General features: G+C 41.8%; 2 protein-coding genes across 5 annotated transcripts; both read right to left on the bottom strand.

Moving 5' to 3' along the window:
* Window positions 1-1,700, bottom strand: LOC107277689 (uncharacterized). The gene has a single exon (XM_026027251.2). The coding sequence runs from the start codon at window positions 1,695-1,697 to the stop codon at window positions 207-209; it is 1,491 nt and encodes a 496-aa protein (XP_025883036.1). The 5' UTR covers window positions 1,698-1,700; the 3' UTR covers window positions 1-206.
* Window positions 1,701-5,935: 4,235 nt separating this feature from the next.
* On the bottom strand, window positions 5,936-16,805 carry LOC4342575 (DNA (cytosine-5)-methyltransferase 1B-like). 4 transcript variants are annotated; one of them, NM_001422246.1, is made up of 14 exons: window positions 16,616-16,805; window positions 15,428-15,541; window positions 14,419-14,458; window positions 10,347-11,805; window positions 8,744-10,226; window positions 8,461-8,625; window positions 8,181-8,376; window positions 7,979-8,090; window positions 7,744-7,891; window positions 7,431-7,628; window positions 7,057-7,335; window positions 6,800-6,961; window positions 6,483-6,701; window positions 5,936-6,369 (listed from the first exon to the last, which is right to left on the bottom strand). In NM_001422246.1, the coding sequence occupies exons 3-14, from the start codon at window positions 14,450-14,452 to the stop codon at window positions 6,235-6,237; spliced, it is 4,590 nt and encodes a 1,529-aa protein (NP_001409175.1). In that variant the 5' UTR covers window positions 14,453-14,458; window positions 15,428-15,541; window positions 16,616-16,805; the 3' UTR covers window positions 5,936-6,234. The 4 variants fall into 4 exon arrangements, with proteins under 4 accessions (NP_001409175.1, XP_025882910.1, XP_066168056.1 ...); XM_026027125.2 differs by having other exon boundaries at window positions 5,968-6,369; window positions 15,760-16,684; XM_066311959.1 differs by lacking the exon at window positions 14,419-14,458 and having other exon boundaries at window positions 5,968-6,369; window positions 16,616-16,786.
* Window positions 16,806-17,383: the final 578 nt, after the last annotated feature.

The raw sequence follows: 17,383 nt of genomic DNA, 5'->3' as shown, positions 1-17,383 counted from the left end.
TCCAGAATTCCTCAATTGCTATAACAACTTGCCTACAGTTTGCAGGAAATTTACTCCAGAAATGCGATCTAAAATCTGCAATTCCTATGACAAACATACACGTAGTTCGTACGAAATTCAGCCAAAAGTCTCAAAGAGAGAATTTACATCAAGCATCACCACAATCCACATAGTACCTATGATCTCTCTGATGCAAAATCTCTGCGCTATTCATGGAACGGCATGACCCAGACAGGTGGGGCCATCGCCACCTTGGGCCCCGCATTGTGGACGGAGTAGAGCTTCTGGCGGCGCACGTCGCAGCACCGCACCGGCACGTCGTCGCCGGTGCGCACCCGCTCGTCGCGGGTGAAGTAGATGCAGTTGCCGGCGCACCACGGCAGGTGCCGCGCGTCGGCGACGAACGCCGTGCCGCGCCCGACGAACACCGCCCGCCCGCCCAAGTCCTTGGGGCGGCGCCAGAACCGCAGCTCGTCGTCCCACCGGAACGCGCACATGTACATCTTCTGCTTCCACCAGCGCCGTTCGGTCGCGACGAGCACCAGCGCGCCGCCGCCGGCGGAGGAGGATGCGGTGTCCACGGCGAGCCACCACCGCGCCCACCGGATGCTCTCCCTGCGTGGCGCGTCCGCGAACTTGTCGACCCGAGGGGGCGACGCGCTGCCGGGCGGCGGGATGGACACGCGCAGCACCATGCCGTCGTAGCACGCCGCGTAGAAGCTGCCCTTGTGGTGCACCACGCTCAGGAACTCGCGCCTGTACTCGTGCGGCTCCATGTATTCCCAGCCCACCTCGACGCGCGTCCACGACGCGTCCCCGGGACGCGCGATGGCGAGGCAACGGCCGTGGCGGTAGACACAGAGCGCGACGCAGTCGTCGTCGGAGCTGGCGGGGCTGCACGAGAGCGTGACATCGGTGATGTAGGGCTCGGGGGGGCGCAACCCCTCTGCCGTCTTGAACACGCGCTGCAGTAACTCCGCGCCCGTCTCCTCCACGGGGAGGCCCGCACGAATGCGCGCCTTCTCGGACGGCGTCAGACGCAGGAGGAAGCGCTCCTCGGGCGCGGTGACCTGGATCTCGAAGAGGGAGAACTCGTCGGGGAGGCGGAACTCGAGGTGCGGGAGCAGCGGGTGGACGACGTGGATGGTGGCGGTGCCGGCGGCGCCGGCGACTCCCTCGGGGCCCTTCCTGACCATGACGAGCCAGCCACGGGTGCTCCCGACGCAGCGCGCGCCGCGGGCGTGGGGGAACGCGATGTCATGGCGGCGCCCGTCGGCGAGGCTGAGGAAGGCGCGGGAGGCCGGGTCGAGCGCCATCCCCTCCGGGAGCAGCAGCGCCGGCATGAGCCGCTGCGGCTCGGCGATCACCATGGGCCCGTCGCAGGGGAGCTCGAGCCATGGCTTGGAGAGGAAGGTGGCGCCGTCGAAGTCCGGGTTGCGGGGGAGGCGGCGGAAGACGTTGCGCAGGACGGGGCACGGCGGGAGCTCCCAGCCGGAGGGGGAGGGGACGGGGACGGGGACGCGGGAGCGGCCGTCGACGTCGACGTCGTCGTCGCGGGCGGACTCCTCCACCTCCACGTACAGATCGGCCGGCTCGGCCGCCATTGGAGATGGAGGTGAGCGGGGTTGGTGGAACGCGCGGCGCACGGGAGCAGGGAGGTTCTGGAAATGGAATGTTGTTGACGGCGGCGCGTTCATTGCCTTATATAGAGATACTTTACTTGTAGTTCTAGGCGGGTAGGCTGTGTAACTGTGTACAGAGAGTGGTTCGTGTGGCTCCGCAGATATCGACTTGGTAGACACGAACACGCTGCGCATGTGTCTGGATATATGCTAGGCTTGATAGAATTTTCTTGGTTTGACTGTGTTCTTTACTCTGTTTTCCTCACTTCACCTCTTATATTTTTCGCCGCTTCTTAAATTGTTAAACGCTATATTTTTTTAATAAAATTGTTTTAAAAACCATATTATTATTATTCCATTTTTTTAAGTTTTTCACTACTACTTAAATACTTAATTAATTATACGTTAAACCGTCGCCTCGTTTTGTGCAATGGGGTAGCGTTGCTAACTTCAATTGGCAAACACAAAGCAAGGCACTGCACTCATTTAGTGAAGAGATTTTTTTTTAGAGAATGGTATTTTTTACCCGGTCTCTATATCCAATCGGATATATGCAGCATTTTTTTAATAGGAACTTAGCCTATCGAACAAGGAACTAGCCCTCAAATAACTCAATCTGAAATTCACTTCTATGGAGATTTGAACTCAAGACCTTGGTGTGCTACTCAAGTCACTGCAATTACTAGGCAACATATCGTTTCACATTTGGTGAAGAGATGGCATTAGCATTACCTGGCAAGATTGTTTTGTAACCGCTGAAAAGAAAATCATTGTCATGAAGCTTATATGAATAGGTAAAATAAAAACCCAGTTGTTATGTGTGGGATACGGGAATGCATTACATTTTGTTGAGGCATATCGAGGCTCTGTTTAGTTTTCACCCAAAAATTTTACACCCTGTCACATTGAACGTTTGAACAAATGTATGAAATATTAAATATATGTTAAAAAATAACTAATCGCACAGATTACGACTAATTTACGAGATGAATCTTTTAAGCATAATTGCTCCATGATTTGACAAGGTGGTGCTACGGTAAATATTTGCTAATGGCAGATTAATTAGACTTAATAGATTCATCTCGCACTTTACGTGCAAATTTTGTAATTTGTTTTGTTATTAATCTACGTTTAATACTTCAAATGTGTGTCCGCGTATCCGATGTGACACGCCAAAACTTTTCACCATGGAACAAACAAAGTTATACTACATGCGGAGAACAACATTTTTTTAAAAAAAAAATCAGATATTCAGATTTTGAAGAAATCCCAAACACACTATACTGAGTACTCCAACTCAATACGGCATCTAAGTTAGATGTCGTGAGTTTGAAATTTGGTTGATCTTTCTCACCAGAGTAAAAGCAACCCTCATACGAGGGCAAACCAATTAAAAACTGTTATTTATCAGCCATTCATCTATCTATTATATACTAAAAGTCCATAAAACTTCCTATAAACGCTCTCAAGTCACCATGTGGCAATCTACAATCGCTTCTATGCCACCACGTGGCGCTATAATAAATTAGAAAATAATCATAGAAATTCTTAAAAAAAAGTAAAACATGTAACCTTGATTTTCATTTAAAGTGGTGGACCCATTATTTTAGACCAATAAATTATTAGATCTATAAAGAAAATAGTCTCTCACTCCTAATATCCTGTTCACGTACGAGAGAAAATATTTACGTACAATTAATCCATCCGAACAAAAAAAAAGCCAAAGATCTAAATAAAGAAGAAAAAAACACAAAAAATTACGTATGATTGGAAAAGAACTCACAGCCAAGATTAATTGTAAAAAACCACGAACCTGAACGACCAGCCAAGATTAATTCCAACTCACGGCTCAAGCACGTATATGTGCTATCTGCTCTCTCTTTTCTCTGTAAGTTGTTGAGATCTAAAGCATAATAAAATCTAAACAACATTAAATTTATATCTTCAGTTGAATATAGACTTCCATGGTTATACGTCAGTGTCCTCCTCATGGAGGGCTACATGCATGAGTGGATCTGCATGTATTAACTTTTGAAAAATATATGTTGATTTTCTGATTAGTTTGATTCTTTATATTCCTGACAATTAAATAAATAATTTAAAACCATATGGACTGTTTTATCTATCTATATGTCTGTCTTCTATTATATACTGAAAATTCATGAAACTTCCTATAAACGCTATTAAGTCGTCATATGAGAGTCCTACAAACACCGCTAAACCATCACGTTGCACTTTAATAAACAGCTGGACCCACTATTTTCATTACTATTAGAATTGTTTTTTCCACCTCCCTTTCCTATCCCCATCGGCATATATCCAGCAGTTATATATGTACGTAAGGAAAATTACCTACCCACTATTTGCCAAAGAAAAAAAATCACCTACAAAGCGATCTATCCTTACCCCCCTTATTTTCTTCAGTTATTCACTATTTAAAACTTTATAAAACATATGATGTATCTATTCTATAAATAATATATATAGCATCGATATTACCTATATATTAATTACAAAAAAAACTGCCACATGTAACCATATTCTTAATAATCACTTCATTTGTCACAAATCTCAGTATCAAGTCTAACAACAATTTTTTTACTATCAGTTATTTGAGAACATATAATGTTTTAGTTATATATCCCAAAAATTATGGAATTTTTTTTGTTTGTACTTTTAGTAGTATTATATCTATATGTAAGGTCTTATATTCAAATTCATTACATATTGGGAGGAAGAAAAAACAAAATTCTAATACATTTATACTCTTAAGGCCGTCAGGATTTTTAACCTTTTTGTTGTGGCTAAAATATAATGAATTTAAGGGTAACACTTTACCCATAATTGTAATACTAAATTCCTAATGCACGTTAGCTAAAAGAAAGTTACAAAGAGTGATTGTTTGGAGCATATAAATTCCTAATGTTTAATTATAAATTTTAGAGTAAAAATATTTAAATCATGACGGCAATCATGAAAAGTCCAAACTACAATAATAATCACGCTTGCCGAGTTATTTTTAGTTATGAAATTATATTCGTGGGGTATGTGAAGTCTCATGCACTATGCAAGAAACAATCCGAAATCAATTTAGATTCCGCTAGACTTTTTTATTTGGAATATGTATAGTGTCAAATGCACCCAGGCATCAGTTCATCAACAATAAGAAACTGCAACATAAAGAAAAAAAATAGCATGTGCATCTCAGCAACGAAATACAATAATTAGTTGTAAAATATCTAGCTAATTTTGCTATATACCGAAAAGAACTATCAAGTTCTATCGATTGTTGGCAAACAATAATATGGGCACAAGTACCATTAATTTACATAGTGAATTTAAACATTTTAATTGTATAAATAATTATTTTAATCACACTACTGCACAAATGATTGTTTGTGAGCATTCTTTTCACATGTGGCTCAAATGTGTAGCTTGCTATGTGGCGAGCCTTTTGCCTCAGACTCATGGGTCATCTTTGAAAATAACTTTTGCAATCCATTTACAAAGAACTATTTTAGTGAAGTGCTTAACCTGTTATGTAACGTATACAACTATTTTAGTTGAGCACTTAACCCGTAAGATAGTATTGAATAAATCTACTACTTTCGTTACAGAAAAACATAGCTTATTTTACAACATAATGATATTTTATTCTTTCCAAAATTTTATATTTCTCTTCATATGAGTCATATTAAACACACCAAGAGATGAAAGTCAATGATAAATCAACAAATTCAAATTCAGTAAATTCCTATCCTTTAAGTAGCTCCAAGGGTTTCTCCACAACCTACATGTATAAGCCTCTAAGGTGGTAATACAAATTAGTATCCTTTCTTATTATAATATGATTAAAAGTTATATTTTTCCATAATAAATTATTATTTTAAGATTCATGTTGACTAGACATTTTCTTTAAAATACCATAAGGTCTAACATATTACTGAGAAGCGCTATATAAGATATGTATATTTCATCAATTAAAAAGAGGGCTAACAGGGATGGTAAAAGAATAAATTTACAAGCAATAAAAATTTCTCGAGACTTCTTAAGAAAAATGTAAACAATGAAAATTCAATTAAAAAAATACCTTACTTTAGTTTCAACTTATTTTGTTAGAACTATTTTCAAAACTAAATAAAATGCATGCCCGCGTATTCGCGCGGGCTAGCTTTCTAGTTTCATGCAAAAGTAAAACCTTCACCCCATGACCCATGGAAATCCCTAGATTCCACTGCATCCAGCCAAATGAGAATATACCTCAATTCTTAAAATCCAAACTAAACTGAAATAAAATTTTAGAGACCTGAACAAACCAAAACAAGAATTTCCAGATAACCCACGGTAACAATTCAACCATCACTAACTAGTATTATTTTGTTTAAATATCTGAATACAGCCACTAAATCATACCCCTGAATCAAGGGTATCAATCACAACACAACCTCTAAAATGTACAAGGTTACCAAGGATCTATATGACTAAAATCTTAATCAACACACAAAGTTAAATGCAGCGCACAATTAAAATAAGTACACTCATATGTTTGGTTGTTTGTTTCTTTTCAGGGGAGAATCATCTCCCTCGATCATCGGAGAAGGACTCTGAGCACCTACTGACGCTTTGCATCAACAGCTTCCTTCAGTTTCCTCCCGAGGGCGAAGGCAAGAGGTGGAGGCACCGCATTGCCAATCTGCCTGTGCTTGCTCTGGATGTTGCCCGCGAACTGGTAGTTGTCAGGAAAGCCCTGCAGACAAGAATAGGTTAGTTAAACGGTCAGTACTGACTCCCCTCCAAATTCACAATATCTTAGAAGACAGGAAGAGAATGTTGAATGGATGGATAGCAATAGCAGCTTACCTGAGATCGCGCACATTCACGGACTGTGATGATCCTATCCTGGTCAGGGTGGAAGCACATGCCAACCTTGCCCATTGGCTGGGGGTCTGTCACAGAAGTAGGGAAATTGCCCTCCCAATCCAGCCTACCATAAAGCCCTTTCCACTGGTTGTGCCTTTTAGCTGTGTTAGGCAGGCACCAAGGGATCAGGTCCACCAGTTGGCCAGATGATAGTTTCACCTGCACACGCTCATAATGGTTAACATTCCGCTGATGCAAGGAATGTATGGAAGAGCACAAAAGGAAGTGAATGCAACCGCAAGGTAGATGGCATTTACCTTCTCATCTGGTAGGTCATGCCAATCACAACCAGGCCGCTTTGGAATGCGTTGGCATCTGATGAGGTTCAGTTCATTCATCTCCTTAGATATGTGATCATTCAGCGCGATCGTGTTCCCTCTAATCTTCTTCTGGAACCAGGAGATGGGTTCGCCACCGTACTGCATTACAAAAGAGGGGATTCATTCAGCATATAAATCAAGAGAAGAAACAGGATAAAATGGAGCGGATAGCCATATAGGAGAAGCAATTTTACCTCAAGTAGGAGTTTACTGGCGCCATTCTCCACCTTTGGTAAATCGCCTATTGTATCTCTAACTGTTATTGCACGGAAAGGAGCACCACCAGCAGTGCTTTTTGCAGCTGCATAGTATTTACCATCAGGCAAATTTATTTTCAGCTCAGGGCTAGCAAACACATGCATTGGTTCTGGCCAATCAGGCAGAGTCTCTCCAGGTGCAGCAGCCCAAATGAATGCTCTTTTCCTGGACTGAGCAACACCAAAAGTCCCTGCCTCTAAAATTCCAAACCGGACCTAAGCAACAAGTAAACAGCTTCTGGTTATTATAAGATTCAAAACAAATGCTGTACATAGGCATTTTAAGTATGTATAACCAGAAGAATAATTACCTGGTATCCCATCTCCAGAAGGGATGCAACTGTCAGTCGAAATGTCTGTCCTTTGTTGAATGAAACAAAGTTCCTAACATTTTCTAAAAGAAAGAATCTGGGGCGGAAATATTCAGCAAAAGACAGGAATGCTAAAATCATCTCACATTGAACTTTACTCCATGGGCTTTGGTTAAATCTGTTCATCCCAGAAAAGCCCTGAGTTGAGAAAAAAATTACAAAATTGAAGTCATTTATCACAAGTATTGAAGTGCAAACAATTTGCTTGCCTAGGTGCAAAGAAAATTCCATCAAGTATAGCAAAATAATATACCTGACATGGAGGACCACCATTTATGAATTCTACTTCACCAGGGACAGGAAGGTTCATAATATTGTCCTGAGAAAATTTAGCTGCTTGTTCAGCAGCCTCAGAAGTTGAAATGCAATCATCAGCATCTCCACATTTGTCCATAATTGCCCTGCAAAATCATATAACAGTCCCTATTGAGCTATATAGGTAAAAAGAAAACCACAGAAAAAATCAAGGAAGTGCACGGTGCACCTACTTCAAAATCACATTGCAGTTATCCACAAACACCGCAGCTTCTGGATGATTTTTGGTAAATGCTTCACCAGCTGGTTCCTCATATTCAATCGCCCACTTTGTAAACGATACACCTACAGAATTTAAATGGTAATAAAATATCAGTCTGATGGCCGACATGTTGATGATAAAGCTAAACACCATTATTGAAGGAAAGTGCATACCAGCTTGCTGCAGTCCTTCTGATAAACCTCCACAGCCAGCAAAAATGTCAAGAGTTGCAAGACGGTTCTCTTTGGACACCTTTGTACATTTATCTGAATCCACCTGATCACTTTCACAGATCTGCTTTCCTTTGTTCTTTTTCAAAGCGCCAGTTGCCTTTTGTTGCACAGACATGAGCTTAACATTTGGAGGCAACTGGTCCATATATACAGCACACATTCAGTTAACTATGGAAACTAACATTGCTGAATAAAAATGGTACATTAGCTATTGACTAACCTGCTTTAATGCTCCAGTGGCAGGATCATAGAAATGTTCACAGAAAAATTCATGTTCAACCATCACTGGAACATCTGAGTTTGAGATGTCGATCTTCTTTTTGACCTCACATTTTCCCTCTATCATATCCACAGGCACTTTAACTATATTTTCACTATAGTATACCTGATCCAGAAAAAGTATCAAAGCCAATGTAAGGAGAAATATCTTGCAAACAATGACAGCAATGAATTAATGATGACACCAGAATTTAAACATAGAAAAGGAGGACAAAGAATGTAACCTCTCTAATGTCAGAAACATAAGCTTTGGCTGATGAAATGTCATCTGGTCTGTAAAATCTTCTAACACTGATTTTTGTTGATGCTGGATGAATTTTTCTGGATCCAGCAGGTTCATGGACATCCAATAGATGGCAAACTACATAGGGCTTTAGACCCACATTTCGCCCTCCCTTGAAGGTTGCACGATCCTCCTCTTGAGAGAAAAAGTCAGGTCTAATATACAAATAGTCATTGACATTGTAGGTAATGTTTCTGTAAATGAAGCTGTTCTTGGATAGTATTTGCAATTCATCACAATCTGGCTCTTTCTGCTGACAAGAGCTACAGAAACCATTACCAAGGCCCAGCTTATCATGAGGAAGGGAGAAAAATGCACCCTTCTCAGGCCAGTACAAGCTTTTGCATAAATATTCCATTGGCAAACCTTTCTTCTTCCTATCTTCAGCTTTGGCACGCTCAATCCTGTCAGCTTCAGCATTCTCTTTTCTATACTTGTGACCCCAGGGCAATGATTGGAGATTGACAGACATCAATTCTTTGATATCTTCTAACTCAAATTCTAAACATTCATTGGTTAAGAAAAGATCCCTTTCATTTGCAGCATTGCCAAGAACAGTCTCTGAACCTTTCTGAAGTAGCCTTCCATGAACCATTTTTGCTCCATTAAGTTTCTGAAACATGTACTCAACAAAGCACATGACCAGTTCTCCTGAATCATCTTCTAGTGCAACTGTCCGTCCCAAATTTATTCTGAGCTCTCGAACATAAGCACATTTGTATAGAGCTTCTCCAGAAGGTGTTTTACCAATGGCTTCACCTTCCCATCTAATTTCTTTGCATGTTTGTGATACCAACTTTCGAGACCGTGTTGATGGTGGAGTTTTTGAGACATTTTCCTCCTCAATCTGTGCTTCCTCTTCAGCATCCTCATCTTCATTTTCTTCCAGTTCATCATCAATTTCTTTAGCTTCATTCACATCTGCATCCTTGGAATCTTCAGGGAAATGGTGTGTATAGTAATCACTCCATATCCTGTTAATCAACCTGGTTGTTGTTGCACGCATCACTTTTCTTCTTGATGCTGGCCCCATAGTTGCACTTGGGTTCAGATTCTCTCCTCTCATCACTTGAACCTTTTTCTTCATGACCAACTTTGTATGCCTTCTTTGCTCCATCTTCATCAAAAGACCAGTAGCAAATGCACTCCGCCGGATAGTCTCATCTGGAAAATCTGAGAACTGCTGAAGAATAATCTGTCCATGGACCACAATATATCTCTCGACCAGTGCAACATTAGATGATACAAATGCAGGACTCCCTTTATCAAATTCAGCCACTTTCTTGATGACATCAGCAAAGGAAAGCTTTGAAGCACGACTTTGCTCTTTTAGTAGAGTTATGATGCTAACAGAGAGCCTGGCTGTTTTCAAGACAGGCTCACACCAAGGAGCATATTGCTTTGTAGGTTGCCGTAGCTTATACCTGAAATCACGAGCCAAATGTAAGCATCAATGTAGCAGGCAGAAGGAAAATTGTTTCCCAACAAAAAGATTGTGTAATAGAAAAAAATCCACATTGAACAGATCTGGCTGGAGTACTTACCAGGCCACATCAGTTCGAATGGTTATGCAAATCATTGATCCACCAAATTCTATAACCCACTCCTTGATAGGGCTCAGATAAATTGAAACGCCTGCATCCTGGTGGTTAGAACTACTTGATGAAGACAATTTTGCAGATTCAGCAGTAGAACAGCAACTTCCATCATCCTCTCTCATAAAACCAGATCCAAAGACAACTATATCATTTTCAGCGCCTGCTTTCATGGGGATTAGTTCCAAAGGAATAAGCCTGGAGTCTGCATTGTATAAAGCCCAGTTGTTGAGGATCCTTACTGGCACATCAGAATAGAAGCTATCTTCACTGTCAAATATGTACTCATCCATTTCTTGACTAGAGGGTTTATAGTATGCAGGCAGAGGATAGTCATTGGCAATCTCAGCTTCACTAATTTTGATGTAGACATTTTTCTGGGAAGTTGTTCCACGTTTACCTCTCTGTTTCATCATCTTCCATTCCTCTTCTTGTTGCAACAATCTTGCTAACTTCTCATCATCATCTTCAGATACCTCTTTACACTCTGCATCATTAATCTTCAGGCTTCCATTTGAAATGTTAGGCTGCAGCTTGCTTACTTCCACTCTAGATTTGCACCCATCTCTTAGAGCAAGAAGAACTGGTAGTGTCGCAAACTTCTCATCATCAGTGTTTGCTGTCTCATCCAATCCAATAAGCTGGTTGTATACAAACTCACCATTGGAGATCACAAAGTCTTTGCTCAGTGTACCACTATAACCTTTGATAGCATTAATAGAGCGAACAACACTAGCAAGCAATTCTTCCAGACCTAGATTAGGATTCCCACCAACTGATCTTGCAAGTTTTCTGTAAACTTCAACACAGACCTGTGCCTTCTCATAGAAGTGGTCATAGTAAGATTTGTAATTGCCTGCTGGCTTCACACATTCGTAGTCAGCAACTTCTGTTGAGACCCAGACTACTGCAGTACCTTCATCATAACCAGATATTGCCCAGTCCTCAATTCGCCCAAATCCTTCACAGCGCACTCCTTTTTGACGATCTTTTTCCAAATCATCATCCATGGGCATGATAAGAGCTGTGATGAAAAAATCATCAATTTCTGACATTTCAAAGGGCTGTAGTTTCCCATCAGCATCATGCAAGATGAAATCAATCAATTTCCGACAAGGTCGCTGAACTTCTGGTCCTAATTTTGTCAGCTTTACGGCATCCATTTCCTCCTCTTCCATCTTATTTCCATTGGTCGCGACCACAGAGGATTTATCAGATAAGCGTACAGATTTCTCTTTGAAATCAGAGCACGCTGCTGCTCTCCTTGGCCTCTTGCAGGCAGCACGACTATCACCCTTTCCAACTCCATTCATCTCTTTTGTAGCATCCAGAGGTCCCTCATCCAGTTTGCCTTTATCAGTTGTATCTTCGTCCTTCTTTTGTGGCTTTGCTCTGCACCTTTTCTTTCCTGAAAACCCCACAACTCAGCATGTTAATCAACAATTAAGAAACAGGAATGCTGGAATATAGTAAAGACTTTAGGATGTAAAACTCAAACATGAAAGACAAAAAATAAAGATGAAGATTTTTGAGGGGGAAAAACAAAGATGAGGATGCATAAAGTGTACAAAACAGGAAAGTATTGGTTCACCAACTGGAATAAATAATAGAATAAACTTTCACCAAATAAACCACAATCAGATAACAAATGCTTTCTATCAGTAACTTGAAAAACATAGGCATTAGAAATTAAATGCGGCAACATCACAGCAAATAACATATATATCTACTATTACTATTCTGCTTTCCTGATGTACATCCAACGGTGAAATATGCATTTTCCAAATGCAAAATGGCACAAGTGACAAGAAGCCATTTTCAAATAAGTAGAAATTTAGCAATCCACTTTTAGAGCGATTCCAGCACTCATTGTGAATAATAGCAACACCTGTCATTTCTTAAGTTAACAAGACTTCATTATTCTGTTTTGGATATAATGCACATTTAATGCCATGTTTTGTGGGAAACTTGCTGGTGGAACGCATAGATAACCTACCGTTATGGTATCATGTACAAGTCAAACAAATCCTAGGAATCATGATCGATGGCATGCTCACGAAGCATGCCAATTGGCCATTTGGGCAATTGTCAAGGATGGCAAAAACTCTTTCCGAATCTGTTGGCTGCCGCATTTATGCATTAACATACAGATGATGAGTAAACTAACAAAAAGTAGTCACCGGAAACATGGAACAACCTGGGACCACGGGGACAACATTGTCCCTGCCTTGTTAAAACCTTTCAAAATAGCATTCAGTGTTACCTCGATCCCGTTTGTTGATGCATAGATCCGGAACTTTTGATGGCCAAACTATTGTTAATTTATTTCCTTTGAACAAGGTAACATGCATTGAGATTAATTTACCTTATAAGTATGTAATAAGAATGCTTTTCAGAGGGCTGTCCAAGGTTCCTAACAAAAGATTTCTTAAGCCAATATGTGATTAAACTATGCTACCCATTGTTAATAAGCCACTCAACCCAAGGCATTGTTGTTTAGATAAGGGAAAGTGTAAATTCCAACATCTACATCAACTAGGATTGCACACAACCAAGACCAGAAAAAAACATAACGTCACAATACTTGTCAATGCTAAGACTGGTCAAGAAAAAAGAAACGTAGACCCGCCATCACCACCATTAGGCGACCAACCACAAGAGGACAACAGTTGAAAGAGGTCCTTGGGGCTTTAGTATTGATGACAACACCTCCAAGAAGGGACACGGCTCGCATCATCGTTGCTAGATCTAATCAGTGAAAATTAGATCGAAGGTTTTCACCTCTGCTCCCATGGGCCAATTCTCCTATTTCGATGCCTTTAGAAGGGAATATCAATTAGGCCAGCTCCAACTAATGATGGTAAGAACAAAGGTTTTCACCCTGAGAAGAGGTATCGGAGTTCAAGATTATGTCTCAGCATGATCTCATCGCTAGATCCAACCAATGAACTGCCAAGCCAAGATCTCTACCCCATCAGTGGCAAGAAAGTTCCACAAAGACCACTAGCCTACGGAGAGCCGTATGCCACCAGCAACACAAAAAATAAGGTTGATACAGAAGGCAATGCCGCTGCCACCAGCGATTTGCTAGCAGCAGTGACGAGGAGATGCGATATTTGATTCCCTTTGGAATGGCCTATGCCGCCTCCGGATCAGCCTTTTTGAGCAACACAGAGCAGTTGCAATTGGTTTGCTAATGTAACACCAGATTAAGCTGAAATGCAGCATAATTATCAGCTTAACCAAAGTGGGAAGGCCACAAGCATTATACGCCTAGGCCCATGCCCAGTCCACCAGTTGGTGATATGATGGCAAGAGACGATAACTGCGGCAGTGATGGTGATGGTGGCTAAGTGTTTATCTATGTCTTGACATGCCTTGCATTCTATTCAAGTTAAGGCTCCCCAAGACATCTACCTCTAACCAATTACACAACTGACAACTTGATAAACATGTGCATTACTCCGTTTACACGATTGTGAATGTGTGATGCTGAACTTGACTAGTGAATTTTGGTTAATACGTTTTAGCATTAGACACCAACTTTGCTTAAATGCATCGTTGTTGTGGAACAAGAATGCTTGTGCTTATATAATTCAATGAATATTGGTTAATAGCAGATCAGGAAGAGGGAGAATGGTGGGAGATTTAGCGTGTATTCCTGGTCAATATAGGCATATATGCCATCCCTTTTCACAATATATTTTACAAAATGCATATTTGTTATGATAGGGCAGACCCCTGGTCTTCTGCCAAAAAATAAATCATAGCACGCTTGATCGAACTGGTAAAATACATGACGTGTGGCAGATATCATCTATCAAACAAGAGTCAAATGCCATCACAGATTTACATTCTCAAAGTCAAAGCAAAGGCGTAAAAAACTATACAGGTAAAATTAGTGTATATCACAAGGTATTCCTGGTAACGGTAAAGGAACATAATGTCATGCCATAAATTGAAAGGTGACACTTCATTGTCATACAGGGCAAGTAAAAGACGAGGTAATTAAGAACAAGACCTGTGGTAACGGGAGAACACGGACTTTTCACCATATCTCCCTGTAAATTTAAAATTAGTCAGACATGTAGATTATATATTAGCACATAAATGCAGTAGTCTTGCTACCATTTGAAATTAACTATGGAAAAAGATCGAATGAGCAACATAATTTATCAAAAGCAAATATTTGCAAGGTATAATTCTATGCTATTAAACATCCAAAACAGAAGTGAAATTGTTAGTTTCAATACATACTATTTGTCTGTTTAACTATATTTTGGAGTAGCACGGAAACGATGCATAACATGTATCTCTTGTGCAGTTTGCAGTTCATTTAGTCACTATGATAAAAAGTAGTAGCATTCGTTGCGCAAAAGCAAATTATTAACATAAATCATGGAAAGTAAAGATAATAATTGTGTAGAATCATCTAGAAATGACAGCAAGTAGGTCATGACACACCCATGTCAAGAAAACCCACATCCAAATCAATGAATCATGTACTCACTAATACAAAAATATTCCCATTCACAATTTAGTTCACAAACACAAAAGCCAGCAGATTACAAAAACTGATAATGAAGAATGGATAGATAAGTACGCATATTGAGCCAACCAACGGTAAGGTAGTGATTTTTCCTAAAACATCACTGACCTTAAGATAACCCCAAAGTTTGATTAAAATTGGTCCACCATAAGATAGGAAAGCAGGGAAAACAAGTGAGCACTACTGAATACAGTAAACACACAGAGAAAGGTAGTGGCAGAAACAACCACAAAAAAAGTCCAATGTTCCAAACCATGCTATCACATTCAACCAATTAATACCAACAAGAAACTCTAAAACGAATTGCTGTAGACAACGTTTGGTTCTACTGTTGCACAACTGTAGGTAGCAAATAAGGCGCCCAGCATCTCAACAACCCACTAATCGCAAACCCAAAATCACCACATCAGCACAATATAGCAACATAAATCACTCAAAACTCATTTGCTATAAATAGAAAGTGAATCCATCACAGAAATACCTTGTAGATTGATGAACAAGGTTACCAGCTGCGGCCAATCGTTGGCGGCGGTGTACCAAGGGCCGCGAACAATTGTTGATGAAGATAAAAAATCCACCCACAGATTCGCTACCCCTGCTTTGCAGTTAACGCCAGAATAATTATCAGATGGGGAAAATATCTAGTTAACTAACCTAGAAGTTGACTATTTTGGGGAAAGCGACTCAACACTACTATTAAAGAGGACGTCGGACAGATTCATGGCAACAAGATTAATAACTCAGCCAAACAGCACCAAACCACACTTCATCAAAACAATCTTCTAAACCCCACAACATACTTACATAACATACCATACGAAGATTAGTAGGACTACAAATAGGCAGCGTTGGCGGCGGCGCGGCGAAGCATAGCGAAGCAGCCCCAAATCTGGGTTGGCCTCAGCCCTCAGACGAAGCTAAGCACGCCGAAGCAGCCTCGAATCGGCGATTCCAGCACCAAGATGAATCTCCAGAGCGCACATCAGAAACCCCACTTTGTGAAGCGAAATTAAAAAAACACGACCAAAATATCCGGGGATAGTGGAAGGCACGGTCCCCGAGGCAACAGATGGATTAATCCCAACCTCCACCAGGACACGCCCCGTCCCGTCCTACCAAGTGAGAAAAAACAGGGGAACCGTAACAGTAGACAGGATTTCGCTGGCTAATCCAGCGACAAATCCCTCACGCCTAGAATTTGCCCCTAAATCACACATCAACCAGCACAAACAGAACGGATTTGCTAAACAAAACCCCTCCTAAAATCAAATCCTCCCCTAAAACCCCCGAATCCGCGGGGTAATCCATCATTCCCCAACTCGAAGCAACGCTCCGCCGCAGCAAAACACCGAAATCTCGAAAATGTTTCCTATCAAATCTCCTCCTAAGGCACAGCACGAACAGCAACCAGCAATGTAGGACTCAAATCCGCTCCGTGAACGCTTTCCACAGCCAGGAAGAACAAATCCCCCAAACCTGGACGCGCAACCTGACGAACCAGCAGCAGCAGCAGCACGATTTCACCGGCCAAAACCCTCCGCCCAAACCCCACAAAATCACCCGTACGAAGCCAACCAGACACAGATCGAGAAGCATCGCCGCTACAACACGCGGGGTAAGGAAAAAAAAACAACAAATTAACAAATCCTACATCACCACACAAGCTTACCAAGCCACGCGTCGACGCGCCGCCCGCGGAGCAAACCGGAAACGCGCCTCCCACAGTCACCACCACACCCCCCACCCCCTCGCCGGCGGCGGCGGCGGCGCAGGCGAGGTTGTCACGAGGCGAAGCAAGCGGCGCGACAGGGCGAGCGGAAGCGGAGGAGCGTGGCGGCGCGGGGGAGGGGCTTTAGGGGGGGGGGGGGTGTGGGGTGGAGCACGCGGCGGCAGTTTCAGGTTTTTTGGAGGATTTGTGTTGGCGGCCGCGCGCGCGTGGAATGGATGAATGGGAAACGGGGAGCGGAGGGCGGGGTTCCTTGGCGGGAGCCGCGTCGCCCAAAAAAATTTTCGGGACCGTTTCACACGGGGGATTTGGAAATCGGGACTCGGGAGGATTTTTGGTTAAAAACGGTAGGAGTTTTTTTTTTTTTTGGAAGGGGTTGATGAGCGGGGTTTTGTTTTCGTTTACATCCAAATTGGTCAGGTTTTGCTCCGTTTGACGAATTGCTTCTAAAATTGGTCCAAATTCGAACGTTGTCGTTTCCTTTTTTTGCTGGCCTTTTCCAGCTAGGCATTGCGTTGGTCACTTGTTTCCAGGTTTTCTCTTGGTTCAAACGTCAGCTTTTGGCTGGGTTTTGTTGCCTCATAGCTGTAGTGAGTCACGCCATTGTGTGTCATGTGTGTTCTTTTGAACCAAGCGTTTAAAGTATTTTTAGTGGAAAAACTAATATATATGAAGTTCTGTAAGTGTAAATATTAGTTATATCAAAATATT

The sequence above is a fragment of the Oryza sativa genome, chromosome 7 (assembly GCF_034140825.1).
Source record: "Oryza sativa Japonica Group chromosome 7, ASM3414082v1".
NCBI lineage: Eukaryota > Viridiplantae > Streptophyta > Magnoliopsida > Poales > Poaceae > Oryza > Oryza sativa.
This window is presented reverse-complemented; position numbering and strand designations above follow the sequence as displayed.